Here is a 13,603-nt window from a genome sequence, read left to right on the forward strand (position 1 = left end):
GATAAGCAAAAGATGAATAAAAGCAACCAAGTTTTAGTACCAGTTTAACAAGCCTCACACAGTGTAAGAGAACATACTGTATAAAGGAAGAAGGCTGTCTCCCTTCAGTGTGGAGTTCCAGATTTTTCTAGGTTTTTTCACCCACTCATGTGAATCAGTTTTATATAACACTCCAGCATATAATTTGCATCCTACTCACAAGCCAGCACTTTAGCATTAACATTTCTCTCGTACTGGGGTTATTTAAGGAATGTGGGCCTGGTACATTTTATAAAATGTGCAAGCAACCATTTCATTTGTGTGTCATTAATCACACCAAGCAGTCCTAAATCTGTAACTAAAATGACTTGTCTTGCAAGAATTAGGGTACTTGACCAAAAATAGAGCATCAACTGACATGCACATGGAATGTTAAAACTGAATCTGGTGCCAATGAGAGATATCAGGTTGATAGCAATACAAAATACTTTGATTCACAGGAGAAGGACTGGATTGTGTCAAACATCCATCGAGGGTAAAAATATCAAATGTCAAAAAAGCAAGACCAGAAAATTTCCCCGTCACGGAACCATTAAACATTCAAAATTTTCAGACTCAGGATTAGTTCTATTATTATTGTGAAGTAAGCTGAAATTGATTTTAGATAAGCTCATTACATGCTAACTAACAAAAGTTAGAAATCACTAATGTAAAAAAGTGGTAGCCAGCTAAGAGTCAAGGGACAAAACCTTTCCTGGACGGCAACATTTCAAACTGCAGTGTGTACGCATAAGCATGGGTTGTGTGAATACACCCTCATGTGCCTTGGTTGCATATGGAGCATGAAAAAGATGAGTACACAGGAGGCAGCATGCTCGTTGCTTTATGTATACTCAGCAATACCTGCATCATGAACTAGAGCACTGACAGCTATAATACAATCAATGTTTAAGTTAATTTTACCTGCCACTTCTTTCCAATGCAAACACAACTCCTTTCTTCTGAAAAGGAAGCAGGTGCTGTTTTAGTTTTTCAGGCAGGTATGACAGTTCTTCACCAACATCAGAATCTGAAGACGTTGTTCCATATGTAGATGTCTCTTGAGTGGTAAGCGCCATATTCAGGCTAACAGAAGTTATGGGGAAAAGATCTTATTTAAAGATACTCAACATGCTCAAACACTTTCCAACAATGTTGAATGCTGAAAACAATTTTGGCTTCTTTACACTATGAAAATGGCTATGCCTGCTCTTCCAGAAGTTTAGTAATCACATGGCATGGCGGTGGGGGAACAATGTCATTTAAATAAGTGCCTGCATATATCTATGAACATGTTAGACTGATTAGCAGAGTGTTTTAATCGGAGAAAGTCATTTAGATGAAAGAAAGGACACCCGGCCTCTGCATACAGTTGATACAAAATGTGGTGATAAGCACCACAAATGTTAATGAAGCTTGTTATTTATAAATTATTTTATAATTAGATTATTATTATTCAGCCTTTTGACACACATGACCCATTGCAGAATCACATAAGCAAATACAGCAGGCTCTTAAACCCATGGAATTTATATTCTAATAACAGATCACAGAAGGAAACGAAAATGCAAGGATCATGACCTTTTCATACATTCTCTTTTGTGTGTCAACTGAATGCATACAGAGGCAGGAAAGGTGATCACAACTCTAACCTCCACAAATCCACGGAAGTTCTGAAAAAGGGATTTAAACTGGTTGCAGATAGAACTTTTCAGAACTCATTGTGAAGCTCTGGGATAGGCTCAATCCATTTCCACTCCATGCATTGTGTTTATACACATTGCTTTCCCTGATCCCCTCTCCCTCTAGCAGCTTCTAGCTCTCAGGAGAAGCACAGGAAGTGAGGAAAGACATGTGTTTTTAATGTGGCCCTCACTTCAGTTTTCCAACATACATTGTCCAGTCTAAGAAATTATTTAAAAGGCTCTTTCTGGGATCCGTTTTTTAAAAAAATCTTGAGGTTTTTATCTGGCTCTTCACAAATACTCAATTCTCCTATTTCAGGCTTGGGGTTAGAGTCTAGTCCTCCAAGCCAACTACAATCCAGCCAGTTCAGTCTGACTTATGAGTTTGTTTTCCTTCTGTAACTGCATAAAAGCTCAAAGTCAGTTCACCCCATCTTTGTTACCACTGTTGTGTTTCTGTGTTCCATTAATAACGTCTGCACATAGCATAGTAGCATATGCTTCTTTATTAGGCATACAAGTTGCTTGCTAAGTTATTGCTTGCTAACCAATACACAACCAGCAGAAGTCTGTTAGAGACTTGACATGAAACACACACAGCAAGGAACTTCCCTTGTGTAAGCATCTCGGCATGAATACTGCACGGGATAAAACCTAGTACATATTTTTAGTTGGTACTGCATTAATATGTAATTTTAACCTACGCTAAAGGAATGTTCTCATCCTAAATTCCTTGCATGCACTTTTTCTGCAACAGCTTTTGGAAAGTCGAGACCCTGGCAAGGTAGAGAAGTTACACACTAGGTTAGGGTCTGCCTTTTTCTTCTTCATCTACTACTGTATGATTGCAAGTCTCATGATTTCCGCCATACCACAGGATTGCTAGTAAGGAAAGTGGAGTTGCATTTATTTTAGTTCATATGTTTCCATACAGGAAACAGAAAAAGAAAGCTATTCTCACTCTATTATGGAGCTGATGTTTGTAGAAGTAAAACTAGCACAACATGGTTTTAATTGACAATGAGAGGCAGAAGGCTTAGACACCATAAGCACCCTTAGCCTTCAGGAATCATCACTAAATAAAACCTGATTCATTCATCAACTGTGATTTCTTGCAGGATTTACAACACACTGGCCTGAGTTTGCAGGTCACTTCTCAGGGTGATGGAAGATGATTTATCTGGAAGTGGGTGGAGGGCACAAGTTGGAGAAGTCTAGGCTAGTGTGAAAGCACAACCATTATATTCTGGTTTCCTAGGTCTGGTGAAGTTTTACCCAATGTGGTACCCTCCAAATGTTTTGGACTAAGGCTGCCACTTGACCATTGATGGTATTTGCCGAAGCTGATAGGAACTGTAGTCTAAAAATCTAGTGAGAACCATGTGGGGGAAGATTGCTTTAAGTTGCAGCAATCTAGTTTCTGAAATAATTCCTGGACTCAGCAACACACACTTAATTAAAATTATACTGCTTGCTACACAGAGTACATTTACATATATACCAGGCAGAATAAGGTAGAATAGGTCCACAAGCAACTAAATGGCCAGTACTAGTTCAGACTGCACATGGAGGGCAAGAGGCAGGGGAAGAATTGTAATTCTCAAAGCTTTAATTCCTTGCAAGTATAAAATTAGTTCAGCGAGGAATAAACTGGGGCAGAGCTTTTATCCTTCCTTGGTACTCTTGCTCTGACCTTACAAGAAGCGGGGCGGGGGGGTTATCGTCCGGTCACCCACCACTTCACAGACGAGGCGACAACCCGTATCCTTCGTCTACTACTAGGGAAGAAACATCCACCTTGACTGTTCACTTGCCACGGCGTCGGCGGAAGGCAGAGCGCCGCCTCGTTATTAACCTCCGGTACTACAGCGATCCTATACATTTTTTTTTTAATCAGAAGTAAATCCCACTGCGCTCAAAGGACTCCTAACTGCAGGGGATTTGCAGCCAAAGGGACCTCGAGTGGCAGCCGCAAACACCCCAACCCAGTGATGGGGAAGCGGTTTTAGCCTGCAATAGGAAGAGCGCATCGTAGCTGCGACCCAGTTTGACCCCGCGGCGGGACCCAGTTTAACTTCTCACCGAGACTGACTGACTCGCTCGCTCACCAGCGCGGAAAACCAGCCGCTCCTCCTCCAGCGACTGCCGTCACCAGCATTTTCGCGCTCAAACACACCGGAAGTGGCTCCGCTAAAGGGAGGCCGACTGCAAAAATGACCGCCTGCAGAGAAACACATTAAGACAAGGAAAATGGTGGGGCTCCTACGCGCTTAAACGCATTCTCCCTCCTTCCCCCGCCACACCTGTTATGGCGACGCTCCCGGCCGGTGGGAAGAGATATTCGTATGCCAATCGACCTTATCTCTTTCTAAAAGGAAAACGGGGCAGTAGTTCCCACGATCATTAATACCCCACCTTCCAACGAAACATGCACGTGCGCACACACTTGCAGCTGCTGCTTCTCAGCCTTCACGGGTTTGAAACGGAATCTGTGGCTCCGGAAACTGAGCCGAAGGAGAAACGGGCAGTTTATGTCTTGGGCTAGTGGCCGTGGGCGTAGCGATAGGCTCCTGAGCCAGGGAGCTGCGGAGCAGAGGCACAGAGTACTCTGATCAGAGAGGAGATGCGGGGTCCTGGGATCATGTAGGTACTGCTCAGTGTTGGTGCGTTCCTCACCGCCATTGGCATCACCAGCAGCTGTTGCTCCTTATCCCCGTGCTCACTATTTTATCACCCAGATGCCTTGCAGGAAGAGAGAAGCCAGTGAAAAAGTAGCAAGAGGTATCTGTTGCTCTCCTTCGGACCATCACCTGTGTCTGGCCCAAGGCAGGTTCCAAGGGTGGAGAAGCAGCTCCTGTGGGCTCTTAGTGGATGCTGCTGGGATGTGGCCTTTCAACAGGTACCGCACCATACTTGTCTTGGACATCAGCCCTCTGCAATTATATCCTAGGAATAAGTGACTGGTACATTCTGCTTCTGTGTAGTTATGCATAAAAGCACATTGCTAAAGCAGATTACTTGCCCTTTAAATGGAAAATCGTATGCATTTATACTCAGAGGTCAGCCAAATGGGGTATATTCCCACATTATTGCATATAGGCTGCAATACAGCAACATGTTATAAGATTATAGTGGATAAGAAAATTCAGTTAGCTATCTTTTCAAGCACATAGGTGAAGTGGCTAGTCTAATCTTTATTAGTCACTGCAATGCATACAGTAGTTAATTTCAGAATCGGGAATTATGGATCTTGGTAATTCTCTATTTAGAAAGCATATTACTTTAAAATGTGGCAATCCATTGCTGTTGCACTGGGGGAGGGGCAAGGTGACTTCTACCCATTCTGAGTCAAACCAAGGACTTCTACTGGCACCACTGATTGCAAGTAATAAAAGCCAGGGGTGGCAATAAATCCTGGGAATAATGTAGAGGAAGAGTGAGCAATTGTGGGTTTTGTATGTACTGCAAATGTGATGAATTGTGGCTACCTCCATGTCTCACATGAAGTACTAGTTGCAGCATGTATAGAAGAGTTCCTGGTGGAGCAAGAGTACATGGCTCACGTGAAAACAAGATGGTGATTTCAGCAGCACAGGATAAACATTTTGCATTTGTTGACTTCGAAACAAGCAAATGCATAGTAACATGGTTGGGCAATGCCAAAGAATGTTCAAATTACTGCACCATTGCACTCATTTCACATGCTAGCAAAGTGATGCTCAAAATCCTACAAGCTAGGCTCCAGCAGTATGTGGACTGAGAACTACCAGAAGTACAGGAAGGATTTTGAAGAGGCAGGGGAACTAGAGATCAAATTGCCAACATACGCTGGATCATGGAGAAAGCTAGGGAGTTCCAGGAAAACATCTACCTCTGCTTCATTGGCTATGCTAAAGCCTTTGATTGTGTGGATCACAACAAATTGTGGCAAGTTCTTAAAGAAATGGGAGTACCAGACCATCTTATTTGTCTCTTGGGAAACCTATATGTGGGTCAGGAAGCAACAGTGAGAACTGGACACTGAACCATTGATTGGTTCAAAATTGAGAAAGGAATTCGGCAAGGCTGTATACTGTTGCCCTGCCTATTTAACTTATATGCAGAGCACATCATGAGAAAGGCAGGGCTAGATGAATCACCAGTTGGAATTAAGATTGCTGGGAGAAATAACCTCAGATATGCAAATAATACCACTCTAATGGCAGAAAGTGAAGAGGAACTAAAGAGCCTCTTGATGCAGGTGGAGGAGGAGAGCGCAAAAGTTAGCTTGAAACTCAACATTAAGAAAACTAAGATCATGGCATCCGGTCCTATCACTTTCTGGCAAATAGATGAGGAAGAAATGGAGGTAGTGATAGATCTTATTTTCCTGGGCTCCAAGATCACCACAGACAGGGACTGCAGCCAAGAAATTAAAAGGTGCTTGCTTCTGGGGAGGAAAGCTATGGCAAACCTAGACAGCATACTAAAAAGCAGAGACATCATCCTACCGACAAAGTGCGTATAGTCAAGGCTATGGTTTTCCCAGATGCAATGTATGGCTGTGAAAGCTGGACCGTAAGGAAGGCTGAATGCCGAAGGATTGAGGCCTTTGAATTGTGGTGCTGGAGGAGACTCTTGCGAGTCCGTTGAACCGCAAGGCAATCAAACCAGTCAGTCCTAGAGGAGATCAACCCTGACTGCACTTTAGAAGGCCAGATACTGAAGATGAAACTCAAATACTTTGGCCACCTAATGAGAAGGAAGGACTCCCTGGAGAAGAGCCTAATGCTGGGAACAATAGATGGCAAAAGAAGGGGACGGTAGAGGATGAGGTGGCTAGATGGAGTCACTGAAGCAGTTGGTGTGAGCTTAAGTGGACTCCGGGGGATGGTGGAGGACAGGAAGGCCTGGAGGAATGTTGTCCATGGGGTCGCGGTGGGTCAGACACGACTTTGCGACTAACAACAGAGCAACATGGTTGTGGAGCAGACATAAGGTATCTGATTAGGTTTCAGGTGCTACAGCAGACCAACACATCTATCTCACCAGAACTAATAAACAGTAGAAAATTATGCAGTGGCACAAGGAGGTCAGAATCAAAAATGGCAATAGGTTATATTTCAGGGACTGAGTGAAAGTTTTCCTGGATTTTAAGGCATAGATGTGTAAGGCGGTCCTACATGCATTTATTTGGAAGTAAGCCATAGTTTGCAGCCTCTTAAAAGGAATTGTATATAGCACAATGCAAGGAACATGTTGCTAAGTTTCTAGAAAAGTAGACCGTGAGACAGGAGGAGCTACATGTGCACATCTACCTTAAAATTTTATAGTAGTGACTGCAAGACAGGCCTACAGCTTGCCAACTCGCCCCACCATAACGACAGGCTGGTGCAAACGAAAGGAGTCTTGTACTGAAAGAGTGCAAGAGCAGAGCTACGGCGAAGGTTCTAAACAAAGTATTACAGGTCCCCGCATGCCCTCGTTTCATTCACCACTTGTAGGAGCAGAGGTAGTTTTCAAATGTTTTTCTGAGGATTTGGAGATCTACTCTCCGTTATTTTACAGGATTTTTAGAATTAGAATGTTAATCAAGCATATCTACCGGAATTGCCCATAGCACATTCCTTTTTAAGCGCCCTCGGAGGTAAGCTAATGGTGAACCGTGCCATTTCGGAGCACACCAGAAAGCCTACCTACGTTAGGGCTTAGCGCCGTCAGTCACTTCAAAGCGATGACACCGGTGGTCACAGGCACGTCAATAGGTGGGACTAGCGCATGCCGGTCTTTTAAGTCCCATTCACCTTTCCGATTGGTAATTCCGAGCTGTCGCTCAACTAAGAGGTGGCTTCTCATAGGTTCGCAGTGCCTCACCGGGGCGTTTTCTGCGTGGGCCGAATATTAGACCACTCAGCGGACGGCTTCAGGGGAGAGAAGGACCGGGGAAGCGTGTTTTAGACGCTGAATGGCTCGGTGAGATGTCAGTCACCGGTATAGAGTGTCGCGGTTGGCTGACTGTGCCAGTAGGGGGTGGCTCTTTATGGCACCCGCGGCAGGAGCAGGAGGAGCCGGAGCCGCTGTTGGGGGCCGGTGATGGGGTTAATTCCCCCTCGTGCGTGAAGCCCCCTTGGGGAGCCGGCCTTGCCGTCGTCTCCTTCCCCCCTTCCCCGCCCCCGTCTGCCCGTTCGTCAGGCTCGCGCCACTGCGGTAAGTTGCCTCCATGCCCTGTTCCATTATAAATAACCCCTTTTCTTTCCTCTTCTCCTTTCCCTCCCTCGCTCTGCAAAAGGCTTGGAACCCGGAGCGGCCGCGGCGGACAGGCTGGCGCTTGGCCCGGTCCAGGCAGGGGGTGCCCTGTGTTTTGCAGCGCCGCCGCCGCCGCCGCCGCTCCAGCCTCCCCAGGGCCTGCATCGGACGGAAGTGGGCGCCAACCTCGTGGATGCAATTGGTGCAGTTACGCCCCCGGGCCTTGCGGTGATGGGGGAAGTGACCGCCCCGGGGCAGAGGATGCGGCTGCTCATTAGCCTTGGGCTTGCCATGTGGTGACTTCCTATCTCAAGCCAGATTCTTATGTCTGAAGCATGGATGTGTGCAGCTGTGTGCGTGTGTGTATCGTGTGCATGCATACGTGTGTGCAGATGTGTATGTCTACACACAACACAGTGTGAATGTATTTTAAATCTGGTGACTGCTCGCCAGGATGGCAAGCACTTGTTATATACCCAAAACAGGAATGATAACCTCAGGGCCTTTCATGGGACAAATGTTGCTTGCCTTGCCCTCGTGGTTGTAGTTCCTTCTGTTTAGCCTCCTAAGACCATGTGTCTTGCCAGAATCTGTCAAAAAGGAAGGCATACCTATCTGCTACTACACAGCAATGTATGTAGTGGCATGTACTCTAGGAATGATTGACCAATTTTCTTTCCCTTGGAAGTGTTGTTTTCTCCCAAAAAAGGTAAACGAAGTAGTTAAGGGTAGTTTATGTTTTAAGTTTCATGATGAAGGCAGTGATCCTGGTCTATGGATGCTGCTACATTTGCAGATTTCTGCCTGTTCCAAAGAACACTTTGTGGCCTAATAGTATATTTGAGGTCCATAGTGAGAATATCCCCAAGATCTCTTAGGAGTAGGATGTTTTTATACCACTGATTGGTGAGTGGCACTTGACTTGGAGTATGTCTGCAGGATGTTTTATCTCTAAAGTGTGTATGTAAAATGTGACAGCAGGTTGTATGCATGTCAGGAAAGGTTGTTAAATGTAGAATTCCAAAGACTGCAATGAGGGGCCACATTTACATCTTAGTTTTACTTTTTTCTATCCACTAGCATGATCCTAATGGACGGTATGGTGAGGAGAGTCTGCCTGTTTTAACTAAACACTAAGATTGAGTTCAGCAGTGTCAGGCAGTGTTACTTCCCCTGATCTACTCAAAGACATACTCCTCTATTTTTAAGGACCATAAGTGCAGCTGGGCAACCAGAACCACAATAGTGCACAATAGTTGTTTCATACAAAGAAGCATGCATTCACATGCTTAGCATGTATCACGATGTAAATGTTTTCTTTATCTCTGGATGGCAAATATGAGTCTGTTCACTCTCCAAATCCATATGGCATATAGTTGGCTGTGTGTAAGAAATACAAACATGGAAAAGAGTTGCTTCCATCAGTTGTGGAACATGGATATAAACCTAATATATCTTTGCACTTTCAGTTCTGCACTGGTTTTTGGTTTTGTCTCTTCACATAAAAACTGAAACAAAATAGTCTAGTTGACCTGTCTAGTCAAGTAGATGATATTGGCCTTCTTATTTTTGTATCTAGAATACGTTTTGGATATTTTTAATATAGAAATTCCTTTATAAGTAAGGAGAAGGAAGGTTTTCAAGTTCTCAATGCTATCCTAAGGGCTTGGAAATAGGAAGTGCTGACATGGCCTATGCAAGAGTAGGAAAAGTTGCAATTCTAAAACTGCATTGTTTCATAAAGTGAATTAATAACACCATAATTGATGCAATGCTAGTTAAATTGAGAAATTTCAAAGTTGTAATTAACTTTGTTTTATTATGTTGTAAGCTGCTTAGGAGGCACTGTAGAAGGCCATAAAATTACATGTCTGGATTTATATACACTTTTTTGGTTGACTAAGAAGCATATATTATGCACATATCAGTTTTTGATTCAAAACTTTCCAGAAAATCCACATCACTGCCCCCATGAACCTGGAGTCAGTATTCTATATTCTCTAGAGCAGCTTTGTACAAAGTGTGTGTAGGTGTGTGTGTGTGTGGGGGGGTGAACACTTGAAAAATTGCTTGCAGTTGCTGGTTTTTTTTCTCAACAGGTCACTTAGTAACCTGTTTTTTCAACAAATTGAAGCACCTAATTCCTATTTTAATAACTATAGTCTTGTCTATCCATACAATGGAGTTTCTGTGAGTAAAGTTCTGTGGAATCTAATGTAATCTTTGTTAGCTTTAGCCTCCAGTCATGTTCAGCACTGCTGTTCTGCATTTTGTACGGATGGGGTGCCCAACCTTTCCACAGGCTCCTGAATGGGTTTCTGTACTACAGTTCACAATTCTAAACACAATCCTGTACATGTTTAGGCAAAAATAAGCCCTACGTTTCCTACATGCGACCAATACTGATATTTCCAATGTCGTTTACCCTCAGTTTAAACACTTTGTCCATGGCATAGTCCTACAACCCACAGCATTCCCCAGCCAACAATGCTGGCAATTGCAGGATTGCACTCTACATGGAAGAAGCACCTGTATTGACCATGTTGGAAACCTCAGGAATGAGAGCATGTCAGCTGCTTGCAAGGATATTTAAGGGTTGATGTATCTTAGAATACTTAATTTGTGAGGTGGGGTGGGGGGAGTATTTTGTGATGCTTTCTGTCCTCAGAGGGTTTGCTCAAAAGCAAGAAGGGTGGCATGAGTTAAAAATATTCAAATATTCATAAATTCTTCCATCTTAAGTATTACAGTGATCATATAGTGAATTTATTTATTTTGAATTTTAGCAGCATAAACTTTTTAAAGGGATTTGCAGTACAATCCTGTGCATATTTAGATGGAAGAAGTCCTACAGTTCCCAGAATGCCCCTGCTAACCATGTTTGGGAAACACAGGGAATGGTAGGGCTTCTGTTTGAACAGGCATAGGATTATGCCTGTTTATGCCACATGTTTTCTTGTTTGCAAAAAATTAATTCTGCATTTGCATTATTTCACATTAATGTTACCTTAAGTACTTTTGTAGTCCATCTTGACACTTGGTTTGAATGGAGTTTAAATTCTGTAAAATGTACAAAAAAAGTTGTATTTTACTAAGCTAATTTTTCTTAAGTACTTTTGCAATTCTGGCTGATTAAAACAATGCATGGTGGTTATAGGGTTGAATTATACTCCGTGTGTGTGTGTAAGGGAGAGAGAAACAGAATATAACTGTTGTAAACTTCATTATTAGTACCTACTATGATTCTGTTCAAGTTGAGTTTGAATCATGTTTAAAATATTCTCAGAGCTATTGCATTGCATTAGTTTTGTTTGGGCTTTATTTTTTTCTTGGTTCCAAAGGTACTTGTGACATTTCTGTTACTTGTGGCATTATTGCAAAAGAGCTGGCCAGCATGGTTTTGCTTTTGCCAGAATGTTACTTTTCCCAGTCATGGTTGAATCTGGCACCATGTGAGTTGAAATCCAGATGGAAGGGGGCCTAAGCTACATAACTGTCTGCTTTTAGCAGCCCTTCTATTTGACATTTAACTTAAAATGCAGTTAAGTATAATAGCCAGCAATGAAGAACTCTTTAATTTTGTTTAGAAGGGGAAACAAGCAGCACTAAAATAGTTAGATATGCTAAGAACTTGAGGGTTCTTGGGTTTATTTTTTTTAGAGGGAAGGGAGAAGTTTGACTTCATTGTGGTGGAGCCAGTTGAAGCTGTTAAGTATGTCCTGTGGGTTTTTTCTGTCCATAGTTCTAATTAAATGTGTTTGCCTGGCAGACGGATCCATGTGATGCATTCAGTCTGCTTCAAGTATTGTATGAAGCGGTCATAATTGGGAGAACATACGTTATGGTGCAGTCTTTTTCCCCCTTGCAGAATGTAGGGTGAGGGGCAAAGATGAAAAATATCTAGATCAAGCAAAATGATTTGGTGCTAGTAGAAGGTAAATTGGAATGAGCCATCCTTGACTGTTTCCCCAGTGCCACATGCAGCAATAACACCAAGTGGTTTCCACTGGTTATGGGAAAGGGAGGGTGCAAAGTATGGATGAGAGGACAGTCCTTCATGTGCATGGCCCTTCTCTCAATCTGCCCGCTCATCCATGAGCTGCAGTTGTGCTCACCATCAGATCCTTAGTGGGATTGGGGGATGGGGAAATCTGCCAAACTGAATTTGCTTAGTGTATAGGACCATGCTGAGGATGCCTGTCACTTGCCCTCAGGGAAACTTTTTTACCCTTATTTGTGTGTACAAATTATATTTGCTGTTGGAAACCTTGCTTGGGGCGCTGTTAGGAGTGGTTTTCAGTTCAATTATTTTATTTAATCTGATGGACAGCAGCAAGCCAACTGTCACATGGCTTATACCCCAGTAACTTTTGCCATAAGAACTGTGGGAAATTTCTGAATGGGAACTGCTAAGAGCCCCCTTATAATTTCAAGCATGTGTTTTAAAGCAGCCATGTTAGAAGAAATACAAAAGCTTGATTAAATTGCATTGGTCTCCCCAAATCAGCCTGTATCTATCATCTGTGAGAACTGGAGTAATTTACACCACATTCTTTCACCATTATGGAGGCATGCTGAGAACCGGAGGGCTTCCTTAGTTCTATTCCTGTTTGTAATATTGAATGATCTTGTTAGTGATAATTGTTCCTGGCTTTAGAAACTACATTTTATGAAGTCGGGGATAAATACTGGGACCAGGTGCTACTCCCTTACCTCTCCCATCCCTTCATGTTCCTTTCCTGTATTGTGTCCCTACTTTCATGCTTTTTTCATGGTTGTCTGTTGCATCCAAACCACGGAATCTTTGCTTAATGTTTCTTTTTTAAACACAAGCCACAGACAAGGAGAGTGTTAGACCTCAGCTCTTGTTCCTGACTTTATAAACTCTTAAATGATTGTTCAGAGTAGATTAATCAGATCTCTTTGAATATTTTTGGCTTATGTGCACCTCAAACAAGGATTAAGTGCTCTTGTAGGAATTGTTAAAGAGTAGTGCTGTCACTGTTGTGCTTTAATATACTGAGTTCTTTCCGGTCTCTGAAGGATTCTGTTCTTTCAGTGTTGTGCTTTGCTTTTAGGGAAGTAATCTTCTACGAGAGCCTTTTGTGCCCTCTACCCCTAGAAGTCATGTATAATACATATGTGTCATGAGAAACGAATTCTAAAGATATGCATGGCATGAAAATATGGTGGCATAATCCTGTTTCTCAGACAGAATGATGATGGATGGTAATGGATATCCCTTCAGCTGAATAATCAGCCACAATGACCCTATGCAGATGTAACAAACCTAGTTTATTTTCATTTAGCATGGTTAAACGCCATGTTTGAGCACCTAAACCATGGTTAAGGCCTGACCACAAACCAAATCCTAAAACCATGGTTTCAGGTCAGTTTGCACATTATGGTTTGTGTTGGCAAAGCATTACATATGCATCAACCAAATCTCAGTTGAGGCAGTTTTGATGACTCTCTGACATGCAGCCTTGTCTCCTTGTTGAAAAAGATGTCGATGACTAAACTGTGCTGGTTTCCTTGTATGAGGTTGTTCAGAAGCAAAACAAAACCATGGTTTAGTATTATAAGCATGACTCATGTTCATAACACTGAAGTGCTTATTCTGTCCTCCCTTCTACTCTCATACAGTGCAATTGAATATTTCTGTTCCTGATTTA

General features: G+C 42.8%; 2 protein-coding genes across 12 annotated transcripts in view; one reads left to right on the plus strand and one right to left on the minus strand.

Annotated features, from left to right (window-relative positions):
• ZRANB3 (zinc finger RANBP2-type containing 3) overlaps positions 1-7,445 on the minus strand; it is a 47,226-nt gene extending 39,781 nt beyond the window's left edge. Inside the window, exons 1-3 of one of the 4 annotated variants that reach the window (XM_044438004.1) lie at positions 7,379-7,445; positions 3,786-3,924; positions 943-1,104 (exon numbers count right to left, since the gene is read on the minus strand). In XM_044438004.1, the coding sequence (XP_044293939.1) occupies positions 943-1,097 (155 nt within the window). In that variant the 5' untranslated portion in view covers positions 1,098-1,104; positions 3,786-3,924; positions 7,379-7,445. Of the gene's footprint in view, positions 1-942; positions 1,105-3,785; positions 3,944-7,378 lie in introns of those variants that run through there. The other 3 variants (XM_044438003.1, XM_044438005.1, XM_044438006.1) reach the window with 3 other exon arrangements.
• A 333-nt stretch (positions 7,446-7,778) lies between these two features.
• Positions 7,779-13,603, plus strand: part of R3HDM1 (R3H domain containing 1) — a 91,909-nt gene continuing 86,084 nt past the window's right edge. For all 8 annotated transcript variants that reach the window (XM_044438097.1, XM_044438096.1, XM_044438100.1 and 5 more), the window contains exon 1: positions 7,779-7,889. The gene's annotated coding sequence lies outside the window, so the exon portion shown is untranslated. The remainder of the gene's footprint in view (positions 7,890-13,603) is intronic.

Source organism: Varanus komodoensis, unplaced genomic scaffold, assembly GCF_004798865.1.
Source record: "Varanus komodoensis strain SLA01 unplaced genomic scaffold, ASM479886v1 scaffold32, whole genome shotgun sequence".
Classification (NCBI taxonomy): Eukaryota; Metazoa; Chordata; class Lepidosauria; order Squamata; family Varanidae; genus Varanus; species Varanus komodoensis.